General features: G+C 32.1%; 1 protein-coding gene across 1 annotated transcript in view; it reads left to right on the forward strand.

Annotated features, from left to right (window-relative positions):
- The window catches only part of LOC114338515 (macrophage mannose receptor 1-like), a 251,803-nt gene that overhangs the window by 175,850 nt on the left and 48,918 nt on the right, over positions 1 to 27,035 (forward strand). Inside the window, exons 4-6 of the mRNA XM_050658802.1 lie at positions 615 to 872; positions 10,587 to 10,681; positions 23,664 to 23,769. Coding sequence (XP_050514759.1) covers positions 615 to 872; positions 10,587 to 10,681; positions 23,664 to 23,769 — 459 coding nt within the window. The remainder of the gene's footprint in view (positions 1 to 614; positions 873 to 10,586; positions 10,682 to 23,663; positions 23,770 to 27,035) is intronic.

Below are 27,035 nucleotides of genomic sequence, written 5' to 3' on the forward strand. Positions count from 1 at the left end.
GAATTTTTCGAAAATTTGTTTTTAAAATTTTATATACAATTATTTAAATAAATACGGGTCAAATTTAATTTAGTAAGTCTTATGTGAAAAATTTGCCCTTCAGCTTCGCAGAAAAAATCCCGCAGACCTTCATTAATAAGTGAATTACCTCAGCAGTTAAAAAAGTATTTTTTTTTGCAAAAATGACCCCTTTTTAATTATTTAAACAATGACCCCCTTGTACGATTTGGATACTTTCTCGAAAATATCTTTGGTACCCACCTAAACTTTGATATAAAATTTGTTTCAACCTGTACGAATTTACATTTTGACTTTTTTTTATTGTATTAGGCTAAGGGTCTACATATTACGAATAATACAACGTGAATTTTTGAAATTATTTATAATTTTCGTCAAGATATTAAATACAAGATACTTATTTTAGAAAGGTTATGTCTTATACCAAAATAATACCATTATTTAAAGTATATAATTCTAAAGTTATACATAATTTTAAAATTTCACCTTGTATTATTCATAATAGACCCTACATAATACACTTTTTTGAGATGAGGTTGTTTAGCAACTTCTAAAAACATATTGTATTTGGACCGTAACAACATATTTTCTTCTAGATAGCGAAACTAACTTCTGGACTTCTGGATCGAACTTGGTGGACAAAGTATCATGGATGTGGATGTCTAATGCCCAGCCCATAACTTACTCAAATTGGAACGCCGGACAACCTACTGCTTCTGCCTACAGATGTCTTTTGGGTCAAATGTATAAAGGAAAGAGTTTGCTTTGGATTAACGTAGACTGTAATGCTCTTTACAACTTTGTATGCGAATCCATAGAACCAGCCGCTTCTAGTCAGAGTGTTAGTAGTGGAAGTGAGTATTATAGTAGAATATAAACTTAGATCTACGTAGGATTTGCTAAAGTGTGCGATAAAATTATATAGGGAATTAATAAACTAATGTTAGTTAAATATAAATGGGTAGCGGTTAGGAACTCCTTTGGACAGTCCTACCGGGGTAAGTGAATTAATCCCTGCCCTCCGTAGATTCCAGGAGTTTCCTGACCCGGGAAACTAGTACCTGCTTAGGGTCCCTTGTACAGGATCACGGATGAAGACCACAACGGTATCCACGGCGGAGCAGAACATCTTCGGTACGGTGTGTATGGCGAAAGTGGCGACCCCCGATTTTAGGGTTCATATAAATTTAAAGGGCAGGCAATACTCTTAAGCTGCAGTGAAAGCAAACCGTCTAGGAGAAGGAACACTCAAAAATCAAACCCTGGTCCTCCAAGTTGGGGGTTGTGGCATTGAGCTAACTCCTCGGTACTCGTCAAAAATATTAAAGGTTAAAAAATCCAAAATCCGGCCTCGGAACAGGACTGATATACGACGACGAAAAATGCTACGGAAAAGAAAAATTATATTTGCCACATGGAACGTCCAAGGAATCTCAAATAAAACTCCAGAAGTCTTAGAAGAACTGAACAATATGAAGATAGACATAGCTGTTATTACGGAAACCAAACGGAAAGATCAAGGATCGGAAAATCTAGGTAAATACGACCATTTTTACATCGTAGTAACAAAAGAACTTTGATCATTTTTCTTTTCTACGGAAAAGAAAAATGATATTTGCCACATGGAACGTCCAAGGGATCTCAAATAAAACTCAAGAAGTCTTAGAAGAACTGAACAATATGAAGATAGACATAGTTGTTATTACGGAAACCAAACGGAAAGATCAAGGATCGGAAAATCTAGGTAAATACGACCATTTTTACATCGTAGTAACAAAAGAACTTAGGACAACAAGGAGTCTCCATTATAGACCAGGGCGCATCTGTAAAAATATTAGTACATTTGGAAGTTGAGAGCTGACTCAATTTTTTTTTGCAGAAGATGCTTAAAAATAAATCAAATAATAATATTTGAGTTATCCTCCCTCTCAAAAAGATCCGGAACATTGTTTAAATAATCAAAATGTCAAAAAATTAAGGAAAAATTCGATTTTTTTCTTGGTTTTTTGATTATAACTTTAAAAGTATTTATTTCCGAGAAAAGTTGAACTAATATAAAAGTTGAGTAATTAAATTTTCTATAATATAGAATTGGTTAAAAATTTAATAAATAGTCACCCTTGTCGCAAAATAGCAATAATTGCGAAAAAAACATACAAAAACAAGTATTCGAATTTTACGTTTTTCAACCATTTATGCTACACATAGGACCTTCATATTTCACCCAGAAAAACTTTATGATACAGTAAAACAACACTGATAATTTCATTAAGATCGGTTTAACAGATTTTGCAAAATAAATTTTGCAATCCAGCTTTCGCAAAAAAAATTCATTTTTTCAAAATGTTACAGGACTGAAAATAAAGCAGACAGCAAGTTGAAATTTTTTGTGCTTATAGAAGTGTACTGTCCCTTTCATCTGCAATTTTGCAAAATTAAAATCGATTAACACCACGGCGTCAGCAATTTTTTAAATAAACATTAATTATTGGTGCTACGCGCAGGACAGCGGATAGTTTGCTCTGATTGGGCATTCCAATGACCTTTGATAATAATTGATACATTTTAATTGTTATTACATTTCGATATAAATAAATATATTTGTTTATTGCAAAATAAAAACACATACTCTATCCTTTGAAATAACATATTTTTTAGCAAAAACTTTCTTTGTTCATATATTTTAACTTAGAGAATAAAAGTTTATTATTTTTAAACATATGCAATTGTTTAAACAATATTTCACAAACAATAATAAAATTAGTTTGATTTTTATGGAATTAAAATATTAAAATACAACAAAATATAGAGTAAGAAAATAATATATTAGATAAAGATTGGAAGAAATTTTGGTGGAAATCAATTTGTGTGAATCGAACACCGCTGTCCTGCGCGTAGCACCAAAAATTAATGTTTATTTAAAAAATTTCCTGAAACCGTGGTAATTAATCGATGTTAATTTTTCAAATTTCAAATGAAAGGTACAGTATACTTCTATAAGCAAAAAACATTTCAACCTGCTACCTGCTTTATTTTCAGTCCTGTAACATTTTAAAAAAATGAATTTTTTTTGAGGAAGCTGGACTGCAAAATTTATTTTGCATAATCTATTGCACCGATCATAATGACGTTTACAGTATTATTTTACTGTATCATAAAGTTTTTCTGGATGAAATATGAAGGTTCTAAGTATAGCATAAATGGTTGAAAAACGTAAAATGCAAATACTTGTTTTTGTATAGTCATTTCGCAATTAATGCTATTTTGCAACTAGGGTGACTATTTTTTAAATTTTTAACCAATTCTATGTTGTAGGAAATTTAATTATGCAACTTTTATGTTAGTACAACTTTTCTCGGAAATGAATACTTTTAAAGTTATAATCAAAAAACGAAGAAAAAAATCGAATTTTTCCTTCATTTTTTGACATTTTGATTATTTAAACAATGTTCCGGACCTTTTTGAGAGGGGGATAACTCAAATATTATTATTTGATCTATTTTCAAGCAATTTCTGCAAAAAAAATTGAGTCACCTCTCAACGTCCATTTCAAAACAGATGCGCCTGGACTATTATGGTACACCGTCGCTTCAGAAAATACATAACATCACGGGAAGGCATCAATGAAAGAATGATAAAAATGAATATGTGTATAAAAGGATACAGAATGACGATTTTGGGAGTATATCCAATCAACTACGATGCTATTGTAAATGTGAAAGATAGCTTTTTCGAACACCTGAGTGAAGAAATCACAAAGGTGGGAAATACGAGAGAAATAATAATCCTAGGAGACCTCAACAGCAGAGTCGGGAAAAATAACAACGACAAAGTTGTTGGCAGATATGGAGAAGATAACACAAACAATAACGGAGAAAGGTTAATATGTAGATATCTGCGACCATAATGGACTTAGAATAAAGAATGGACATTTCCAGTATAGAAATATTCATAAATATACGTGGACTCAGAAAACACGCAACTTAAAATCAGTTATAGACTATGTCATTCTTAAACAAAAAAGTCGACTAACAACAATAAATGTGAGAGCATGTAGATGACCAATTTGCGGCAGCGACCATTATCTCCTACATTTCGATATTTCATTTCCACCGAAAATAGAAAAAGAATCGCCGCAAGGTAATCATTCAAATGAACAGCTATTGCTACAGCTACGATACAATTTGAATAGTTTACACCAAAAAAGTGTTAAAAACCTATATTAACGTAGACTAGAAGAAAAACTAATTGAAACGCAAGATAATACCAGAAATGTGAATCAATCATACGAAAACATCAAAGAATGTATACACGCCGCTGCATTGGAAGCACTAAGGCGATATGAAAAAACAGTACATCGAAAACCGTATTGGTGGAATCAAGATATTTCGCAGGAAATAACAGAGAAAAGAGAATTATTGTATCAAAAATATCTGAGCATAAAAAACGTGGAAGACAGAATACATTATAACAGAATGCAAGCGAGGGTCAGAAGAAAAATATGTCAAAAGGAAAACGAATCTTGGACAAAAAAGTGTACCATATATAGTTGAAGCCAAATTTCAGAAGGTTGGAACTATTAAAAAATTTAAGAAACGACAGAAAGAAAGACATTATTCAGTCCTTATTACCTCAAACTTGGGAAGGATAGTTTGAAGCTTTACTAACAGAGACAAGAGAGCACTTCAAACAGATCCATTTCAACGGTATACAAGGCGTCAGATTCATAGGATCACCAATCAGAGTAAATGAGAGAGAAGTCGAAACCATAATATGCAAACAGTTGAAGAAAGTAAAATCACCTGGACCAGGAAATCTAGCTCCGGAACTCATCAAATATGGACCTAACGTTCTAATTAGGCGGCTAAGGAAACTTTTCCAGCAATGCTTAAATAATCATGAAATACCTGAGGAATGGAAAGAGTCACATCTGAGCACGATCCATAAGAAGGAAGATAAATCAAAACCTGAAAACTATAGGGGAATTGCAGTCACTAGTATTCTCAGCAGAATATATGGAAAACTTATTAAAAATCGAACAGAAGAAGATTACTAAAATATGGAAGCCGAAGAACAGGCTGGTTTTCGCGCAGGTCGATCTACAATCGATCACGTTTTCTCCATTACTCAGATAATTGAAAAGAAAGTTGCTCGTGGACAAGAAGTCTATCTGACATTTGTAGAACTTAGAAAAGCATATGATAGTATTCCGCTGGTTAAATTATGGGAGGCACTAGAGAAAACAAATATAAATATAGAATTGGTTGAAGCCGCAAAAACGTTGTATTACCAACAAACAACAAGAATTAAAACGGGAAATCTCATAACACCTGGATTCACAGTAACTAAACGACTAAGCCAAGGATGCTGTATCTCACCAGCACTATTCAAAATATACCTCGAAGCAGCACTCAACAAATGGAAGAAAAAATGTACGAATATCGGCATACCACTAACGTACTTAACTTTGTGTACACGCTGTGCTTTGCGGATGACCAGGTGATCATCGCACAGGACTCTGAAGATCTTAGTTACATGATGCGAAAATTATTAGAAGAGTTTACAGAGTGGGGCCTAGAAGTGAATATGGAAAAAACTGAATACATGAGTATCGAAGGAGACCAACATAGCCTCCGAGTAAAGGAAAATCAAGAAATAAAATTATGTGAAAACTACAAACACCTGGGAGTAAAGATCACTCAAGACGGAAAATTAGATGCAGCTAGTAAGGAACGAAATATACATACAGGGAAAGAAAGGCATATCCTTACTGAACAGCGTACTGTAGGATAAAAATATTTCTAAGGAAAATAAAAGAGGAATAGATAACACTATAATAAAAAGCATCACAACTTATGGATGCGAAGTTTGGTTCCAAAAAGTCAGAATAAAATAAAATGTTCAGAGCAACAGAAATGGACTTCTGTCTTCAATAACAAACGAGATAGTCCGAGAAATCATGGGGTTACACATAATATTATTGACGACATCAGGACGAAACAACTCAGCTGGTACGGACACGTAAGGAGAATGCCGGAAAATAGAATCCCAAGACAAATCCTCGAATGGCAACCAAGAGAAAGGCGCTGACCAGGACGACCTAGAAGAAGTTGGAGAGAAGGAGTTGATAGAGAAATCAAGGACAGAGAACTCGAAGACGATCTCTGGAATGACAGAATGAGATGAAGATTGGAAATCGGAAGACGTCGAAGAACGTTGTATAACGTTGTATATAATATATAGTTAACAGGTTGACTGCCCATATATCAATAAAAAAATTGCCCCATATGTCAAGCACATATTAATAACAAACATGCCTTTGTAAAATAATTACTCTATATTTAAATAAAAAAAAAATTCAGAATAGTGAAAATTTTTCAAAAAAACCGTTAGCGGCCGTATGCGCCCGCCCGGGCACAGGCGGCATATTTATGCCCGTGGTGCCAGCGGGCGTCATACTGGCGGTCGCTTATAGTCCAGGGCGCATCTGTTTTGAGACGGACGTTGAGAGGTGACTCAAATTTTTTTGCAGAAATTGCTTGAAAATAAATCAAATAATAATATTTGAGTTATCCTCTCTCTCAAAAAGGTCCGGAACATTGTTTAAATAATCAAAATGTTAAAATATAAAGGAAAAATTCGATTTTTTTCTTCGCTTTTTGATTATAACTTTAAAAGTATTCATTTCCGAGAAAAGTTGTACTAACATAAAAGTTGCCTAATTAAATTTCCTATAATATAGAATTGGTTAAATATTTAAAAAATAGTCACCCTAGTTGCAAAATAGCAATAATTGCGAAAAAACCATACAAAAACAAGTATTCGCATTTTACGTTTTTCAACCATTTACGCTACACTCATATTTCACCCAGAAAAACTTTATGATACAGTAAAACAACACTGTAAATTTAATTAAGATCGGTTCAATAGATTTTGCAAAATAAATTTTGAAATCCAGCTTTCGCAAAAAAAATTCATTTTTTCAAAATGTTACAGGACTGAAAATAAAGAAGAGATCAAGTTGAATTTTTTTTTGCTTATAGAAGTGTACTGTACCTTTCATTTACAATTTTCAAAATTAAAATCGATTAATTACCACGACGTCAGAAAATTTTTGAAATAAACAATAATTTTTGGTGCTACGCGCAGGACAGCGGTGTTCGATTCACACAAGTTGATTCCCACCAAAATTTCTTCCAATCTTTATCTAATATATTATGTTCGTACTCTATATTTTGTTGTATTCTAATATTTTAATTCCACAAAAATCAAACTAATTTTATTATTGTTTGTGAAATATTGTTTAAACAATTGCATATGTTTAAAAATAATAAACTTTTATTATTTAAGTTAAAATATATTAACAAAGAAAGTTTTTGCTAATAAAAGTGTTATTTCAAGGGATAGAGTATGTGTTTTTATTTTGTAATAAACAATTTCTTTATTTATATCGAAATGTAATAAAAATTAAAATGTATCAATCATTATCAAAGGTCATTGGAATGCCCAATCAAAACAAACTATCCGCTGTCCTGCGCGTAGCACCAATAATTAATGTTTATGTTAAAAAAATTCCTGACGCCGTGGTGTTAATCGATTTTAATTTTGCAAAATTGCAAATGAAAGGTACAGTACACTTCTATCCGCAAAACAATTTTGAACTTGCTATCTGCTTTATTTTTAGTCATGTAACATTTTGAAAAAATGATTTTTTTACGAAAGCTGACTGTATCATATAGTTTTTCAGGGTGAAATATGAAGGTCCTAAGTGTAGCACAAATGGTTGAAAAACGTATAATGCGAATACTTGTTTTTGTATGTTTTTTTCACAATTATTGTTATTTTGCAACAAGGGTGACTATTTTTTAAATTTTAACCAATTCTATATTGTAGGAAATTTAATTACGCAACTTTTATGTCAGTACAACTTTTCTCGAAAATTAATACTTTTAAAGTTATAATCAAAAATCCAAGACGAAAATCGAATTTTTCCTTAATTTTTTGACATTTTGATTATTTAAACAATGTTCCGGACCTATTTGGGAGGGAGGATAACTCAAATATTATTATTTGATTTATTTTCAAGCAATTTCTGCAAAAAAATTGAGTCACCTCTCAACGTCCAAATGTACTAATACTTTTACAGATGCGCCCTGGTCTACTATTCGAGTCTGAACTTGTCAAGCAGAGAAGTGCCACAGTGCCAGATCAGACTACTCAGTCTAGCTTTGACTGTTGTTTGATGTATGTGTTGTGTAACAATGAGTAAACGAAGCAGAAAAATTGTTGAACTTCTCAGACATAGAAGCATCTTCGGACATGTTTTCTCAGAAAATAGCATTGTCCAAACCCAAATCAAATATTAAACGCAAATTGCAACCATCCAAAATCATTTCAAAGAAATTGTGTACGAGGAATATTTTGGATCAACCAAGCTGTTCTATATCACTCTTGCCCGATGATGCCTCTGAGGAAGAAGAAGAAGTTGCTGATGTTACAGCCAGCATTCCATTTACAGCAACAGACGACAATATGTTATCTAAAAATTTGGAACGGGAAGGGAACAATATTTCATCTGAACAATTATTGGAAGAATTTTTTGATGTTGAAACTTTAGCTCAAACTCAATTAGCAGATACTGACGATATCCAGGAAAATGAGGTTGGAGCAAATCAAAATGTTCTAGAACATACGTGGACGCAGCCAATTGGAAATAATCACGAATTTGAATACTCTGCGGGAGATGGATTATGTGGCAATTACGCTGCAATCCTTATAAATGATTTATCGCCTTATAAGTGTTTTCGTAATTTCGTTGATGATGAAATAATTCACGAGATTTTAAATCAAACAAACTTATATGCTACTCAAATATTGTGTGATTCCAATGATATTACTAATGATTCAAGACTACACAGATGGGTTCCAACCGATAAAAAAGAAATGATTAGATTTCTTGCTATAGTTGCTTACATTGGTCTGGTAAAAATGCCTTCTTTGGAAAAGTATTGGAGCAACGGCGATCTATATAAAAATGTTGTTATACCAAAAACTATGTCCCGAAATAGATTTCAGCTGCTTCTTAGAATGTGGCACTTTTCGGATAATGAAAGTTGTCCAGAAGGAGATCGTTTATTCAAGGTGCAGCCATTACTAGAAAAACTTATCAAAAATTTTCAAAAAGTTTATACTCCAGGTCGAACATTTTGTGTAGATGAATGAGTCTATCGTTCCATTTCAAGGAAGATTGATATTCAAACAATATATTCCCCAGAAAACGCACAAATACGGAGTAAAACTTTTTAAATTATGCAGTGGCAATGGATATACATGGAATCTACGCATATATGCTGGAAAGGAAAAAAGGGAGGGCAACGCTTCTGTACCAACTAACATTGTCATTAATCTCTCAAAGGACCTACTAAATTCAAGACAAACTATTATTGCTGATAACTATTATACAAGTCTTGAACTAACAAATATTTTGTCGGAAAATAGAACACATTATATTGGTACATTGAGAGCTAACCGGCGTGGAAATCCGAAAGATGTCATACTCAAAAAGTTAAAACGAGGGGAAGTATTTGGACAGGACAACGAAAAAGGTGTTTGCGTCTTGAAGTGGAAAGATAAGAGGGATGTTCTTCTTCTCACCACTAAGCACACTGCAGAAACCGTAGCCATACAGCGAGGCAGTGGTATGGTTCATAAACCGAAGGCAATAATTGAATATAATAAAGAAAAGTCATCTATTGATAAATCTAATCAGATGACCTCTTATAATTCATCGTTACGAAAATCACTAAAGTGGTATCGAAAACTAGCGATAGAACTCATTCTGGGGACAGCGGTTGTAAATTCTCATATAATATAAACCAACTTGCTGACAAAAAAGTAAAAATTACAGCGTTTCGGGAAGAATTACTGATATCCCTGCTAACTTATAATGATATAAATGATTAAAATGAAACAACACAATCGACGTCAAAGAAATCAGCACAAATTCATAAGCTACTTAAAAAAGAAGGGCCTTTTAACAAAGCCAGAAAATATTGTAAAGGCTGTTATCCAAAAAAACTTCGTGGAGAAATATCCAAAAATCATGTAAAAAAAGTTGTGACCTATTGTGATATTTGCGAGGACAAACCTCACTTTTGTTTGGATTGTTATAATGTACATTCAAAGTAGTTATATTTATTTGTTCATAGTATGCCGTAGCCTTTTTTATTGTTGTGTGTAGTAGAAGTATTTTAATTTTTTATTTAAAAATAAAAAAAATAAAAATTTTAGTTTTCTTCAATATTTGTTTAGCAATTCTATAACTCGCATTTATGTGCGAGGGTTGTAGGCCACAGCGGTCGTATAGTGTATCTAAAACCATTCTAAATACGACCGCTGGCAAATATAGACATAAAATTTTGTCGAGTGCATAGCGGGCGTATACGCCTGCCGGGGCATATCGGGAAAATTAGGTAGCGGGCGTGTACGCCCGCCGTGGCAGTCAACCTCTTTAATATAAGCATTTATCAAATTTAACTATAAAAATGTATCTTAATTAAACTTTTCAGATTGGGCCAACTTGTTTGCAGATCCTTCAGTTTCTCCAAACTTCCCATTATTCAACTACAATAAAATTAGCTACTACGCAAACTCCCAACCACTGGTAAGATATCATTAAGTTTAAACAAATATCGATTTCCAAATATTATTATAAAAGATGTCCACAAACTCTCCCGACAAACGATTACCGGAGATTCCTCAGATAATTTGAAGATAGTTTAACCCAATTCATCTAGTCCGAAAATGCTTCCTAAAGGGAGCTTTATAATATTTGTGGTCTTGTAATTATTTTTTTAAAATAGCTCCAGAGCGCTATTTAGAAAAATGAAAACTGGTATGCCTATTCATCTTCCAGAGCTAAATCAATTCCATCAATTGCGAATTTCTAGTATCGGTCATAGGCGTCCGTTTTGGGTAGGGCAACGTTTATTTTATTCCATAACTTTTATTATTATACTCTAAGGTATTCTAGTACTAAAAGGTACTCTTGCTTTAAGTGGGTATGATTTCACCGTTTTCTAAAAAAATCGATTTGAAAATTTTTCGTTTATTGAATTTGATAAAAATTTAAAAAATATTTAGAAAATAACGAAAACTGGTACGTTTATTTACCTTCCAGAAATGAATCGATTTTATCAATTGCGAATTTCTAATACCGGTCATAGAAATCCGTTTTGGTTAGGTCTACGTCTACAGTTATTTTATTGCTTTATCGGTTTTGTCTTTAATTTTTAAGCATTTTTGACACTAGATTATGAAATTATGAGGTATTCTGATACTAAAAGTTACTCTTGCTTCATCGATAAAATACACCGTTTTATTCTGAATTTTTTTTAATAATAATAGTCTCCGTTTCATATTGCTAAAGCGGCTTTGGGATTATAGCAGGGTAGTCTGCTATATCTAGGGCCTACGGTATACAAGGAAGGAAACAGGGCCAGTGCTACGCTTCAACCGTCTATTATTACCCCTAGTTTTACCCAAGCATTTCGTTCAGGCTTGAGGAGTCGACCTGGGGACTATAGACATTTTAAAATATCTAGCTATTTTCGCCGGCGATGGGATTTAAACCCCGGCCTACCTGCATGGAAGTCAGACATACTACCGCCTGAGCTACTTCGGTCCAAAAAATAATAATTTTTTAATTTTTTAAAATTTAAAAATCAAAAAGTTTTCAAATCGATTTTTCTAGAAAACGGTGCATTCTACCGACTTAAAGCAAGAGTATCTTTTAGTACTAGAATTCCTAAGAATTTATATAATTATAAAGTTTAATACAGTGTCAAAAATACTTAAAAGTTAAAGACAAAAATTATGCGATAAAATAACCGTTGCCCTACCAAAAACATACGCCTATGACCGGTACTAAAAATTCGCAATTAATAGAGTCGATTTATCTCTGGAAGATAAATCGTAGGCGTACTAGTTTTTGTTTTTCGAAATAGAAGCGTTCTGGAGCTATTTTAAATAACTAATTAGAAGACGCCATCTTTAAAGAGCTCCCTTAGGAAGCATTTTTGGACTAGATTAATTGGGTTAAACTATCTTAAAATTATCTGAGGAATCTCCGGTCTTCGTCTGTCGGGAAAGTTTCTATAGAGCCTGTATAATTATACAAGATAAGCTATACCTAATAGAATATAGGCTAGAACTTTTCTTTTTGCGTTTTTTTATATTGCATTTTTTTTACCAACCGACATCTTAATCTGTTTTTACAAATGATAAAATGCTATAATACCTTTACACAGTATCTTCAGTATATTAAGTCGGCCACTCACTGTACTGCGGTGTGGTTCGATAAGATCGTCAATGATAATATATCAATTCAGCAGTACTGCAACAAACAGGTCAGTCTGTCTGTGGTCAAATTGTAGGATTTCGTTGGATGCACGGTCACTAGGGTCGGCCGAAAAAAACTTTTTGTTTTATTTCGTGTTGCTATACCGCGGAAAAGTTGCTACTAGGATAGAGTTTTAAATTACAAAAAGAATTTTTCAAATTGGTTGATATCTTCCTGTCGCGCATTGGTTGTAAGATTTAAAAAAAAATTGGGTGTTTTTGAAATTTTTATTGCATTTTTATTGCAATTCAGTTGTTTTTTTTTATTTAAGTCTTGTGCCTGGCACATGAAAAGTAGGGCGGTTAAGTTGGTTTTATATTATTAAAAACGTTGTATTTTCAAAGAAGAAAATAGCGAAAAACGATATTTTTTAATATTTTATGGACGATGCGCGACCGGAATATGTCAATATATCTTTTTTTCTTTGCTTTATTTTAATCCTGACCCCTCAAGGAAAAATGTACGCGGTATAGCAAAAGGGGATAAAATATTTTTGTGTTTTTAAAAAAATCTCAAAAACAACCAATTTTTCAAACTTTACGAGTAATGCGCGACAGGAAGATATCAACCAATTTGAAAAATTATTTTTGTAATTTAAAACTTTATCCTAGTAGCAACTTTTCCGCGGTAAAAAAACATTTTTTCGGCCCACCCTAACGGTCACACACGATCAAAATATTTACCGATTAGTCGTAGAACGTTATATTTATACAGGGTGTCCAGAAACTCTACCGACAAACGAAGAAAGGAGATTCCTCAGGTAAATTTAAGATAATTTAACCCAATTCACTTAGTCCGAAAATGCTTCTTAAGGGAGCTAGAGCTCTTTGAAGATGGCGTCTTGTAATTAGTTTTTCTTAAATACCTCCAGAACGCTTCTATTTAGAAAAACAAAGATTGTTACGCGTATTTATCTTCAAGATATAAATCTAATCCATACATTGCAAATTTCTAGTACCGATCATAGGCGTCCGTTTTGGGTAGGGCAACGGTTATTTTATCGCATAACTTTTTTATCTTTAACTTTTATGCATTTCTGACATTGGATTATTAAATTGTGAAGTATTCTAGTACTAAAAGGTACTCTTGTTTTAAATCGGTAGGACACACCGTTTTCTAGAAAAATCAATTTGAAAATTTTTCACTTTCTGAATTACAAAAAAAAAATTCAAAAAAAAACTGTTTAGAAAGACGAAAACTGGTAAATTTATTTATATTCCAGAGATAAATCGATTTCATTAATTGTGAATTTCTAGTACTGGTCATAGGCGTCCGTTTTGGGTAGGTCAACAGTTAATTTATAGCATAAGGTTTTTGTCTTGAATTTTCGAGCATTTTTGACATTAGATTATTAAATTATGAGGTATTCGAGTACTAAAAGTTACTCTTACTTTATGTTGGTAAAATACTTCGTTTGTTGTTGAAAAGTTCTTTCCATTTTTTTTCAAATTCCAAAAACGAAAAACTTTCAAATCGATTTTTCTAGAAAACGGTGCATCCTACCGACTTAAAGCAAGAGTACCTTTTATTCCTAGAATACCTCACAATTTAATAATCCGGTGTCAAAAATGCATAAAAGTTAAGGATAAAAAAGTTATACGATAAAATACCCGTTGCTCTACCCAAAACGGACGCCTATGACCGGTACTAGAAATTTGCAATCGATGGAATCGATTCATCTCTGAAAAGTAAATAAGCATACCAATTTTCGTTTTTCTAAATAGAAGCCTTCTGGAGGTATTTAAGAAAAACTAATTACATGACGCCATCTTCAAAGAGCTCTAGCTCCCTTCAGAAGCATTTTCGAACTAGATGAATTGGGTTAAATTGTCTTAAAATTATCTAAGGAATCTCCTGTCTTCGTTTGTCGGTAGAGTTTCTGGACACCCTGTATAGTATAGTAGTATAGTATAGAACGAATAGTCGTTGAACAACGCTGCAGTATCAACTAGCTAGTTACGATGCCAGGAAAATTTTGAGATGTGAATATTGCGCCGCATTCTAAACATCACATGGCCTGACCATGTTAGAAATGGAGAATTATTAAAAACGGAAAACGAAGAACCATATCGTGGACATATCGCACCCTCAGTAATATAAGGGCTCAACTCAAAATTTGTGTTAACTGTGATTTTGAATGATATGGGCACAAAATGAAATTCTCTACCGATTAGCGTTGACAGAGGGAGAAAAAGAACCTGAATGGTTTTGTAAATATATTTATTTATTTATGCCTCTCTCTCACTCTTCCCGGCCACCTCTGGTTTTTACTGCTACAAGGGAGCAATCAGTAACATGTCTTTCTATGACGAAAATCCTGGTTAGTTTGTGTTTTAATATTTTGTATTATATAGAATAGTTTTTAGTTGAGCCGTTATATTATGCAAAATATAATAAATAAATGGGTCTAATTCATAATATATCGTTATTTTGCATAAATAGTGAGAGGACATTAATAATATAAGCGATCAAAGTTAAACAGTTCCTTATTTCTGTTATGTTTTTGGTACTATATGGGACTAACTTCAAAGTTTTTTTTTCAAATCTGCCAAATTTTACATTTATAACTTAAATAATAAGCATGTTATTTGAAAAATAGCTGTAATTTTGGAAACCACAATCTTTAAACGCGATTTCCCAAAAATCTATTTTTTGAATTGTGCCTCTATATTACTGAGGGTGCGATATATTTAGATATAAGGTATTGAGGAGAGATGTCGGTCAGATGGCCAAGCGGTCTGAGTAGTCCAGGGCGCATCTGTTTTGAGATGGACGTTGAGAGGTGACTCAAATTTTTTTGCAGAAATTGCTTGAAAATAACTCAAATAATAATATTTGAGTTATCCTCCCACTCAAAATGGTCCGGAACATTGTTTAAATAATCAAAATATCAAAATATGAAGGAAAAATTCGATTTTTTTATTGGTTTTTTGATTATAACTTTAAAACTTTTCATTCCTTAGAAAAGTTGTACTAACATAAAAGTTGCGTAATTAAATTTCCTAGAATATAGAGTTGGTTAAAAATTTAAAAATTAGTCACCCTTGCTGCAAAATAGCAATAATTGCGAAAAAAACCATACAAAAACAAGTATTCGCATTTTACGCTTTTCAACCGTTTATGCTACACTTAGGACCTTCATATTTTACCCAGAAAAACTTTATGATATAGTAAAACAACACTGTAAATTTCATTAAGACCGGTTTAATAGATTTTGCAAAATAAATGTTGCAATCCAACTTTCGCAAAAAAAATTCACTTATTTAAATGTTGCATGACTGAAAATAAAGCAGATAGCAAGTTGAATTTTTTTTACTTATAGAAGTGTACTGTACCTTTCATTTGCAATTTGCAAAATTAAAATCGATTAATTACCACGGCGTCAGGAAATTTTTTAAATAAACATTAATTTTTGCTGCTACGCGCAGGACAGCGGTGTTCGATTCACACAAGTTGATTTCCACCAAAATTTCTTCCAATCTTTATCTAATATATTACTTTTTTACTCTATATTTTGTTGTATTTTAATATTTTAATTCCACAAAAATCAAACTAATTTTATTATTGTTTGTGAAATATTTTTTAAACAATTGCATATGTTTAAAAATAATAAACATTTATCCTCTAAGTTAAAATTATGAACAAAGAAAGTTCTTGCTAATAAAAGTGTTATTTGAAAGGATAGAGTACGTGTTTTTATTTTGCAATAAACAAATTTATTTATTTATATCGAAATGTAATGAAAATTAAAATGTATCAATCATTATCAAAGGTCATTGGAATGCCCAATCAGAGCAAACTATCCGCTGTCCTGCGCGTATCACCAATAATTAATGTTTATTTAAAAAAATTCCTGACGCCGTGGTAGTTATTCGAATTTAATTTTGCAAAATTGGGAATGAATGGCACAGTACAATTCTATACGCAAAAAAAACTTGCTATCTGCTTTATTTTCAGTCCTGTAACATTTTGAAAAAATGAATTTTTTTTGCGAAAGCTGGATTGCAAAATTTATTTTGAAAAATCTATTGAACCGATCTTAATGAAATTTACAGTACTATTTTACTGTGTCATAAAGTTTTTCTGGGTGAAGTATGAAGGTCCTAAGTGTAGCATAAATGGTTGAAAAACATAAAATGCGAATACTTGTTTTTGTATGGTTTTTCGCAATTATTGCTATTTTGCAACAAGGATGACTATTTTTTAAATTTTTAACCAATTCTATATTGTAGGAAATTTAATTACGCAACTTTTATGTTAGCACAACTTTTCTCAGAAATGAATAGTTTTAAAGTTATAATCAAAAAACCAATAAAAAAATCGAATTTTTCCTTCATATTTTGACATTTTGATTATTTAAACAATGTTCCGGACCTTTTTGAGAGGGAGGGTAACTCAAATATTATTATTTAATTTATTTTCAAGCAATTTCTGCCAAAAAATTTGAGTCCCCTCTCAACGTCCAAATGTACTAATATTTTTACAGATGCGCCCTGGTCTAGAGGCTCTCGATCGACAAATCTAGTAGATGTGCGTTCGAGGTTCGAGCCCCGGACCGGTGAGTAGAAAAATAAAAAGGCTAACGCAGTGGTCTAAAATTCTAGGAATCAACGGCTTAGTCTGGAATAAGCTGGTGTTTGATCGGCATATAGGGGAGCAGTACGAAAAGGGATGAGGTCTTGTAGCTCAATGATACTCCTCCATAGACCACTACCGGAAGGGCGTTGACGCCTAAGAACGCTGTATATATTATACAGGGTGTCCAGAAACTCTACCGACAAACGAAGACACTAAATTACTCAGATAATTTTAAGACAATTTATCCCAATTCACCTAGTCCGAAAATGCTTCCTAAGGGAGCTGGAGCTATTTGAAGATCTGTACCTCAGAGCTAAACTGTATTAACTCACAAAATTGAAATTTTACAGGAGAGCAGTTTAAAAGAAATTTAAAGAGTAAATTTTAAATACAATTTTTATTTCTTTTTCTTCAAATATGTGATAAACACTATTTGATAAGTATAAATATATTACTGTATTTGTTATTTTTATACTTCTTCAATTTTTTGAAAAAACATGGAGTTAATACTGTTTGGCATGAAAACAATTACCATGTTCGGGAGATAATATAATGGTAAGTTGACACACGTGAATAAATAATCTGGAGATAATACGATACCTGGAACAAACTTTAGTCAAAACACTTCTTTGTTTAAATTAAATGAAATAAACAATATCTATAAAACAAAATGAGTAAACAAAACTAACGAAAAACGAAACTCAAAGGATCATGAGTGTTGTTCACTTACAATTATTTTGGAAAAATTTTATAAATCATCATCTACTTTATCTGAGTGGGATAAGTTTTTATAAAAATTATGAAATTTCTTTGGCTTATCGTGAATCACAGGCAGAGCCGAAGGAAACTCAACACGCCTAAGATCAACAGATTGGAATGTTTCCGAACTAAAATTAGTTTTGAAAAAAGTAATCCCAAATTATCGCTACATACATACTTCCAAGCGGACAACATCTGACATACGAAAGTCTGTATTCTGCTGAGTTTTTTCCTTATAATATAATACAGTGGTTTTCAATGTTTTTGAATCATGTACCACAAAATTCTTATAAAATTATTTTTGGTACCACCTAACTGAGATACCTATGAATGTAGGTAATCTAATTAACTACAAATGCTGGATTTTAGCTGTGTTTTTGCGTTTTGTGTACCACCGCACATAATGATATGTACCACCAGTGGTACATGTACCACAGATTGAGAACTCCTGATATAATAGACCAGTAAGGATCTGCGAAAAAACGTCTATTTTTGGATGTGAGAGGTGGCATTCGGATTTTTGCAGATAAAGTTAGGTGACACCTTCAGTAATAATAATTGACTTATGCTCCTTCTCAAATATGCCCGGAACATTAATAAAAAAATTAAAATATTTAAAAATTTCGAAAAACTTTCGAAAATTTTTGTTCTGCTTTCTTTGCTTATAACTTTAAAACTAGTCGTTTTGGAACAAAGTCGTAGAAAAATAAAATAAAGATAATTGAATTTTGTATGATATACGACTGGTAAAAAATGTCTTAAGGTATTACCTTTTCTGCAATATAGCAATAAATACAAAATAAGGGGGCAACATAAGTCTGTTATTATTCAATATTTTTAACCACTTTGGTGGCATCCAGAACTTTAGTAATTCGCTTAGGAAATTCTTTGTAATATACTTAAATCGTGTACCAAATTTCATTAAAATCGACCTAATAAATTTTGCATAATAAATTTGCAATATAAATGTTTTTAAAAAAGTTCAAATGTTTTAAAATCTTTCTGAACAAAAAGTAGACCATTTAGAAATTGGCTAATTTTTTACATATAAAGAGGTGCTCTGCCTATCTAATACACTTTACAGAATTAAAATCGGATTATTTAAGGGGCCTCAGCAATGTTTTAAAATTACAAACAATTTTTTGGCTTATAAACAAATAGCTTTGTTTAATAATAAAAAAATTAATTTTTAGCAATGCAAATAATTAAAACCGGTATAATTTGACTTAAACTTTCAAATGCTGTCAGCAGAATTGCTATTTTATTTTTTAATCAAACGTTATTCGCGTTCAAAAATTGCAATTTCTCGATTTTTTGAAAGTTCCACCGCGTTTATCTCGAAAACTATGCATCCTACGAAAAAACTTGTAAGGACATTTTTTGCTTAGAATTACCCAAGAAATACAAAAAAATGTTTTATTTTGCGAAAAATCGATGTTATGTAATTCCTCAAGTTCTTTGTTTATAACAATCTTATCGACATCCGGATCAACTGTTACCCAAAAAATTCGTGTTATACGGGTCAAAATACATAAAAAACTTGGGTAAGTCCATCTAAATAAAGGAGCCCGTAGCACCCCCTCCTGAACACAGCACTAATTTGTTTATAAGCCAAAAATTGTTTATAAATTTAAAACATTGCTGAGGCTGCTTAAATAATCCGATTTCAATTTTGTGCATTAAATAGGTGGAGTACTTCTTTATATGTAAAAAAATTGACAAAACTTTGTAGGTTCTAGTTTTTGTTGTGCAAGATTTTAAAAAATTTTAATTTTTTAAAAAAAATTTAGATTGCAAAATTATTATGCAAAATCTAGTAAGTCAATTTTAATGAAATTTGGTGTTAGAGTTTTAGCACATTACAAAAATTTTCTAAGCGAATTAGGAAGGTTCCAAGTGTAACCTAAGTGATGGAAAATCATTGAATAAAGACAGGCTTGTTTTGCCCCCTTATTTTATATTTATTGCTATTTTGAAGCAAGGGTGAAAAATTAAGACATTTTTAACCAATCGCATCTGATAGAAAATTTAATTATCTTTGTTTTATTCCTATACGACTTTGTTATAAAAAGAATAGTTTTTAAGTTATAAGCAAAAAAATAGAAAAAAGACGAAATTTTTTGAAATTTTTAAAAATTTTATTTTTTTTTTATTAATGTTCCGGGCATATTTGAGAAGGAGCATAATTCAATTATTATTAACGAAGTTATCACCTAACTTTATCCGCAAAAATCTGAATGCCATCTCTCACATCCACCTAAAAACAGATCCTTACTGTTCTATAAGGTGAACAGTTAAAACAGTTGTTTTAAAGAGTCTTAAAATCCTTGAAGTCATTTAGTTTTACTTTCATTTATTTTCCACAGAATACTGACTACCAGTATCATGCCGCGGTTTTACATCGTTCCATGGAGTTAATACTTTTATTTTGCTGGGTATTAAGTGTAAACGACTGTTTAGCTCGGAGCTACGGAGGGACTTAATACATTTTAACGTTGCCTATCTTCGGAACCACATTAAATAGGATTTTATATCGTATCGCATATGAAACATGTGAAGTGTGTTCCGTAGAAAGTAAAATAATACAATTTTTCAAAAAAATGGAGTAAATACAGTTTAGCTCTGAGGTACAGAGATGGAGTCTTGTAATTATTTTTTCTTAAATACCTTCGGAACGCTTCTATATAAAAACAAAAATTGGTATGCTTATTTATATTTCAGAGATAAATCGACTCCATCTATTGCGAATTTGTATTACCGGTCATAGTTAATAAAACACTAGTTACAAGGTAGCATAATTTGATATTGAGAGAATATTCAAGAACTGTTCTGTAAGAATCCATAATATTTGCAGGACATTATGTATATTAAAAATAAGGAGGATTTAGTTAACTTCCGATATAAACGAAGGTAGTAGGACTAGGAGAGGATATTTTAAAGAATTGGGTATATCCAAAAACTGCTTGTCCCAAATTTTCAGATATTAATTCTGCCAATTTTCTCTAAAACGTCTAATTAGAATTCTTAACCCGCCGTTACACGCGTCTTCTATTGTGACGTGGTTGCACGCGTATGAGCGTCGCCCTCACCTACATAAATTCGACTTATTTCGAGGAAGAATTAATGTCAACATGTAGAAATATAAAATGGGTTGTACTCACATATTATAGAAAGTCTCGTAAACCAATTTTTTTTAATAATTTAACAAAACAAAAGTAAAAATAATATAGATCAAAAGCAAATTTTCTTAATTTTCAATTTCAGCAAGCCACTTAAGAAATTAACGTCCTTTACGCGAATTCATTTTACTAAAAATACAAATTAAAATTAACAACTGTTCTGAAGCTATTTCTTTGTGGCATTTATGTAATTTAACTATTAATATTTTGTATTTTGATAACGACCTCCGAGGTGGAATTCGAAACGTCAATAAAATCAATTTTTCAAGTCAAATTGTGGCTTATTTCCCAATTAGAATAGGTAAATTTAAAAATGGGTTCCTAACCAGTGGCGCACCTAGAATTTTCCTCTGGGGGGGAGGGGGGTTTGCTTGGGTACCGAAAGTTTTTTGTATTATTTGTGAAAGACAAGTTACATTTTCCTACTTTCTTTTATATATATTTTTATATGCTCTGGGTGGGATTTTAACCCCCAAACCCCCCCCTCGTTGTGCCACTGTTCCAAACCTAATCCAAACAATAATATTTTAATTAAACCTACCTAAATATTAAATAAAAACCTAAAAGTTTCTTTGAGATAATAGAAACGTGATTTCACTGTGATTGCACGCGCAGTGAGGAATTCCCTCACTTGAAGAGGGATGTCTCTTCTTTCAACTATCACACAGCACACTGACCGCCTGAAATATTCTATAACTTTTTCATACCCTCTCATGAACCATGCTAAAGGCATTCCTGGGTGCTTAAGGTTATCGTATTAGTTTACACAATTTCATTGATTATAAACAAATATGGTGAGGGATTCCCTCATAGCGCGTGTAATGGCGGGTTAAAGAATCATTGTGTACATAATATGTGTATATGGCATATACAGTGTGACAAAGAAAAATGGAGTAAATTCATTATTTCGTAAACCGGAGACTTTAAAGAAAAATTCGAAACAAATCACAAATTATTAATTTAAGATTTTTTGGCATACTTATATATATCATATAAGTGACGTCATCCATCTCGGCGTGATGACGTAATCGATTATTTTTTTAAATGAGAATAGGAGTCGTGTGGCAGATCATTTGAAAGGTTATAAAATTCTCCATTCAGTCTACATCAACATATTTATTTATACAGGGTGTTAAAAAAAATTTTAATTAAATTAATTGACACAAAAACATGTTTATTTCACACATGAACATTGCTTTTCGCATAAATTAAATGTTCAAACTGACAAGAGACAGGTGGGTGGCAGGGTGGCAGCTTGAACATTGAATTTAAGTGAAAAATAATGTTTATTTCTCAAATAATATTTTTTTTTGTTTTTTGACACCAGTAAAATGTATTTGGAATTAAATAAATTACATACATACTTCTTTTTGTGTCAATTAATTTAATTTAAAAAAAAATATATTTTTGACACCCTGTATAAATAAATGTTTATATTAATGAATTGAGAATTAAATCACCTTTGAAATGAGCTGGCACACGATTCCTATTCTCGTTTAAAAATTCATCGATTACGTTATCATGCCGAGCTTGATGACGTCACTAGTATGATGTATATTATGACAAAAAATCATAAATTAAAAATAAAAATCTACCTGGTTCGGGATTTTTCCATAATAGTCCTGTCGCCAGGGGGGGTACAACGGCCTCGTTAATTCAGATGGACTTACCCAAGTTTTTTTTATGTATTTTGACCCGTAGAACACGAATTTTTTGGGTAACAGTTGATCCGGATGTCGATAAGATTGTTATAGACCAAGAACTTGAGGAATCAAATAACAGCGATTTTTGGCAAAACAAAACAGTATTTTGTATTTTTTGGGTCATGTTAAGCAAAAAATATTTCTACAAGTTTTTTAGTAGGATGCACAGTTTTCGAGATAAACGCGGTTGAACTTTCAAAAAATCGAAAAACTGCAATTTTTAAACCCGAATAACTTTTGATTAAAAAATAAAATAGCAATTCTGCTTAGCGCCTTTGAAAGTTCAAGTCAAATTATGTCGGTTTTGATTATTTGCATTGCTAAAAATTTATTGTGTTATTGTTAAACAAAGCTACAAACAACTAGTGCGTGAGTGATGTTTCTATGATTTCTCATTTAAAATCGAACGAGTAGGTAGAATAGGTACTAGTGCAATCAAGACTATTTCTACGTTACATGCGTTAAAACACATGTAAAAGCACGGGAAACCCTACGTGTTTATAGCTTTGTTAAACAATAAAAAAATAAATTTTTACCAATGGAAATAATCAAAACCGATATAATTTGACTTAAACTTTTAAATGCGGTAAGCAGACTTGCTATTTTATTTTTTAATCAAAAGTTATTCGGGTTCAAAAATTGCAATTTTTCGATTTTTTTAAAGTTCAACCGCGTTTATCTCGAAAACTGTGCATCCTACGAAAAAACTTGTAGAAATATTTTTTACTTAAAATGGCCCAAAAAATACAAAATAGTGTTTTGTTTTGCCAAAAATCGCTGTTATTTGATTCCTCAAGTTCTTGGTCTATAACAATCTTATCGACATCCGGATCAACTGTTACCCAAAAAATTCGTGTTCTACGGGTCAAAATACATAAAAAAAACTTGAGTAAGTCCATCTGAATTAACGAGGCCGTTGTACCCCCCCTGGCGACAGGACTATAAAGTCACCGGCTTCCGAAATAATGCATTTATTCCATTTAGCTTTGTCACACTGTTTGTAGTTTATATAAAATTTGTTTTTAGTCTTTCCTAGACGCTGATAGATTCTGTAGAATGATTAATATGGAGCTGGTGTCTATTGAATCTGATGCAGAAAATACTTGGCTGTACAGGTGGTTGAGAAATATAAGTAAGTACAGTGTGCAGCAAAAGAAACAGTACATGTTTATTATTATTATTTATTTATTTGATATACATGATATAGCCTTACAAATATTAATCACGACAACGTTTCCGATAAAACAAATGTTAAAGATACACTCCCTTCAGTTTCAAGCATTTTTCGTAGTAGTACGGGATCCGAATAGGTCGAAATATACCATCTGCTTGCCGGATGAAACATTTTTTTATTAAACTTCATACATAGACAAACACGACCAGCATGGGTTGCCTATCAAAATCGTGTCATGGCTATACTTAAGGGGGGCCGTAGGGGTTGAAATCAACATTTTTTTGTGAATTTCTTTTGAAAGTATGAGAGAATAATTTTATTTTTAGATTAAATAAGCATATTAAGTATAATTCAAACAATATTCAAAAAAAAACTCAAGAAAAAATATTGAAAAGTAAGCCAACAGTGGCAAATTTTTAAAGACACCTCAAAAAACAATGAATTTTGCGGTGGACATCATAATTTATCATTGGATCATGGTAGACAAAAAATTCAAAAATATTTTATTAGCTTATTAGTCTAGTCGCAACATAGGGGGTCCCGTGGACACTTTTAGTTAGCCGCGATTTGATGGTGGTATTATAGGTTCTTTGGGTCGCTGAATCCAATGGAAGTGGTCTGGAAGCCCAAATGTGGTGCGTTTAATTGTTATTAACAAATTATGGTAAAATTAGGTGTTTTCAGGAATTATTAGAAGCCCTGTAAATAAATTGAAAGTGTTAAGGTCTTCTCTGGTGTATTTTTGGTCGTGGTCGCTGAATCGACTAGTCGCGATTACTTAAAATATGTTCTTATTTTGTTAACAACAAAATAATAGTTAATTCGCCGAAAAGCTCGAAATGTGCTAACTACAACAGCGAGTTTCTAGTTTTTCGTAGTATTTTTTTATACGCTAAATCGATTGCTGCTAGTGGTGATAGCTTAAACCACGTTGCGACTTTTTATTAATAAATTATTGCAAAAATAGCGGTTTATAGTACGTTCACTCACGGTTTTTGCTCGAAATTTAAAAAACCACTTGTATTGACATTAAATTTGGCATATACGTAGCTAACATGTCAAACAAAACAAGTGATATTGTGCCGATGTCTGCTTTTACCCCCTGAGTTTCACCCCTTTTCGGGGGTGAAAAAAGAAACCTTTAAAATAAGTCCGGAAGTGGATAAACTGATTAATTCTAAGCAACTTTTGTTCTATACAGTTTTTTCACTTTTCGAGTTATTTGGTTTGTTGAAAAATGAGCATATTCACTCGCAAATAACTCAAAAAGTATTGACTTAGTGAAAAAACTGTATAGAACAAACGTTGCTTAGAATTAATCAGTTTATCCAATTCCGGACTTATTTTAAAGGTTTCTTCTTTCACCCCCGAAACGGGGTGAAACTCACCTCCAGGGTAAAAGCACACATCGTCACAATATCACTTGTTTTGCTTGACATGTTAGCTACGTGCACGCCAAATTTCACGTCATACCAAGTGGTTTTTTAAAATTTAGAGCAAAAACCACGAATAAACGTACTATAAGCCGTTATTTTTGCAATAATTTATTAATAACAAAGTCGGAACGTGGTTTAAGCTATCACGACTAGTGACAATCGATTTAGCGTATAAAAATACTATGAAAAAGACTACAAACTTGCTGTAAATAACGCATTTCGATCTTTTCGGCTAATAAACAATTACTTTGTTATTAACAAAATAAGAACAAATTTTGAGTAATCGCGACTAGTCGCATTCGATTCAGCGACCAAAAATACACCAGAAAAAACCTTAACACTTTCAATTTATTTACAGGGCTTCTAATAATTCCTGAAAAACACCTAATTTTACAATAATCTGTTAATAACAAATAAACGCACCACATTTGGGGTTCCAGACCACTTCCATTGGATTCAGCGACCCAAAAAACCTATAATACCACCATCAAATCGCGGCTAACTAAAAGTGTCCACGGGACCCCCTATGTTGCGACTAGACTATATGAGTTTCTCGAGGTAACGCTATCAAGTTTCTTTTAGTTTTAATGATCTTTGACTTTTAGTATTACTCAGAAGTCAAAACGACGAAATTTTTTACAGATAAAAGGGTGAAAATCAACATATTTATTATTGTTAAACAAAATATAAGCATAGAACAAAAAATATCTCGACAGTGTTACCTCAAGGAGTGTCTAAAGAAAATATGTACAAAATTCCAGGTGAGTTGGTCAACTAGTTTTTGAGTTACAATGTCTATAGCTTTGAAAAAAAACAGTTTTGAGAAAAACGCTTTTAAAATATTGTCAACTTTTATTTTCAATTTTTTTTTTGTCCGTCAAATCGTAAAGTGATGCACACCAGAATATGTTTTTAAATCGCGGGGTAATTTACAAAAGAAACTGAGAACAGCTGTTGACCGTTTCTCACTACGCTCAAGCGCGCTGGCATGAAGATGCTGCAAAGCGAGTCAAAGGTAGGGAGATAGTAGTGTTGAATATCCCTATCTTCGACTCGCTTTGCAGCAGAACGCTTGAACGTAATGAACAACGGTCAACAGCTGCTCTCATTTTCTTTTGTAAATTATTCCGCGATTAAAAAAGATATTGCGGTGTGCATAATTTTACGATTTGGCAGATAAACTGTAAATAAAAGAGAAATTGAAAATAAAAGTTGACAATACTTTAAACGCTTTTTTCAAAGGCTGTAGACATTGTAACTCAAAAACTACTTGACGGAACCACCTGGATTTTGTACATGTTTTCTTAAGACATTCCTTGAGGTAACGCTGTGGATATATTTTTTGTTTTATGCTTATTTTTTATTTAACAATAATAAATATGTTGATTTTCGTCCTTTTTTGTGCAATAAATTTAGTTGTTTTGATTTCTGAGTGATACCAAAAATGAAAAATCGTTATAACTAAAAAAACTCGACAGAGTTGTTATCTCGATAAACATATAAGCTAATAAAATCTTTTTGAATTTTCTGTTTACCAGGATCCAATGATAAGTTCTTGTGTCCACCGCAAAATCCATTTTTCTTTCAAGGTGTCTTTAAAAATTTGCCACCGTTGGCTTATTTTTCAATATTTTTCCTTGAATTTTTTTTGAGTATTCTTTGAATTATACTGAATACGCTTATTTCATTAAAAAATAAAATATTTTATCATACTTTCAAAAAAAAATCACAAAAATGGGCTTGAAATTTTGATTTCGACCCCTACGGCCCCCTTTAAGGATATCTATG

The sequence above is a fragment of the Diabrotica virgifera genome, chromosome 8 (genome assembly GCF_917563875.1).
Source record: "Diabrotica virgifera virgifera chromosome 8, PGI_DIABVI_V3a".
Classification (NCBI taxonomy): domain Eukaryota; kingdom Metazoa; phylum Arthropoda; class Insecta; order Coleoptera; family Chrysomelidae; genus Diabrotica; species Diabrotica virgifera.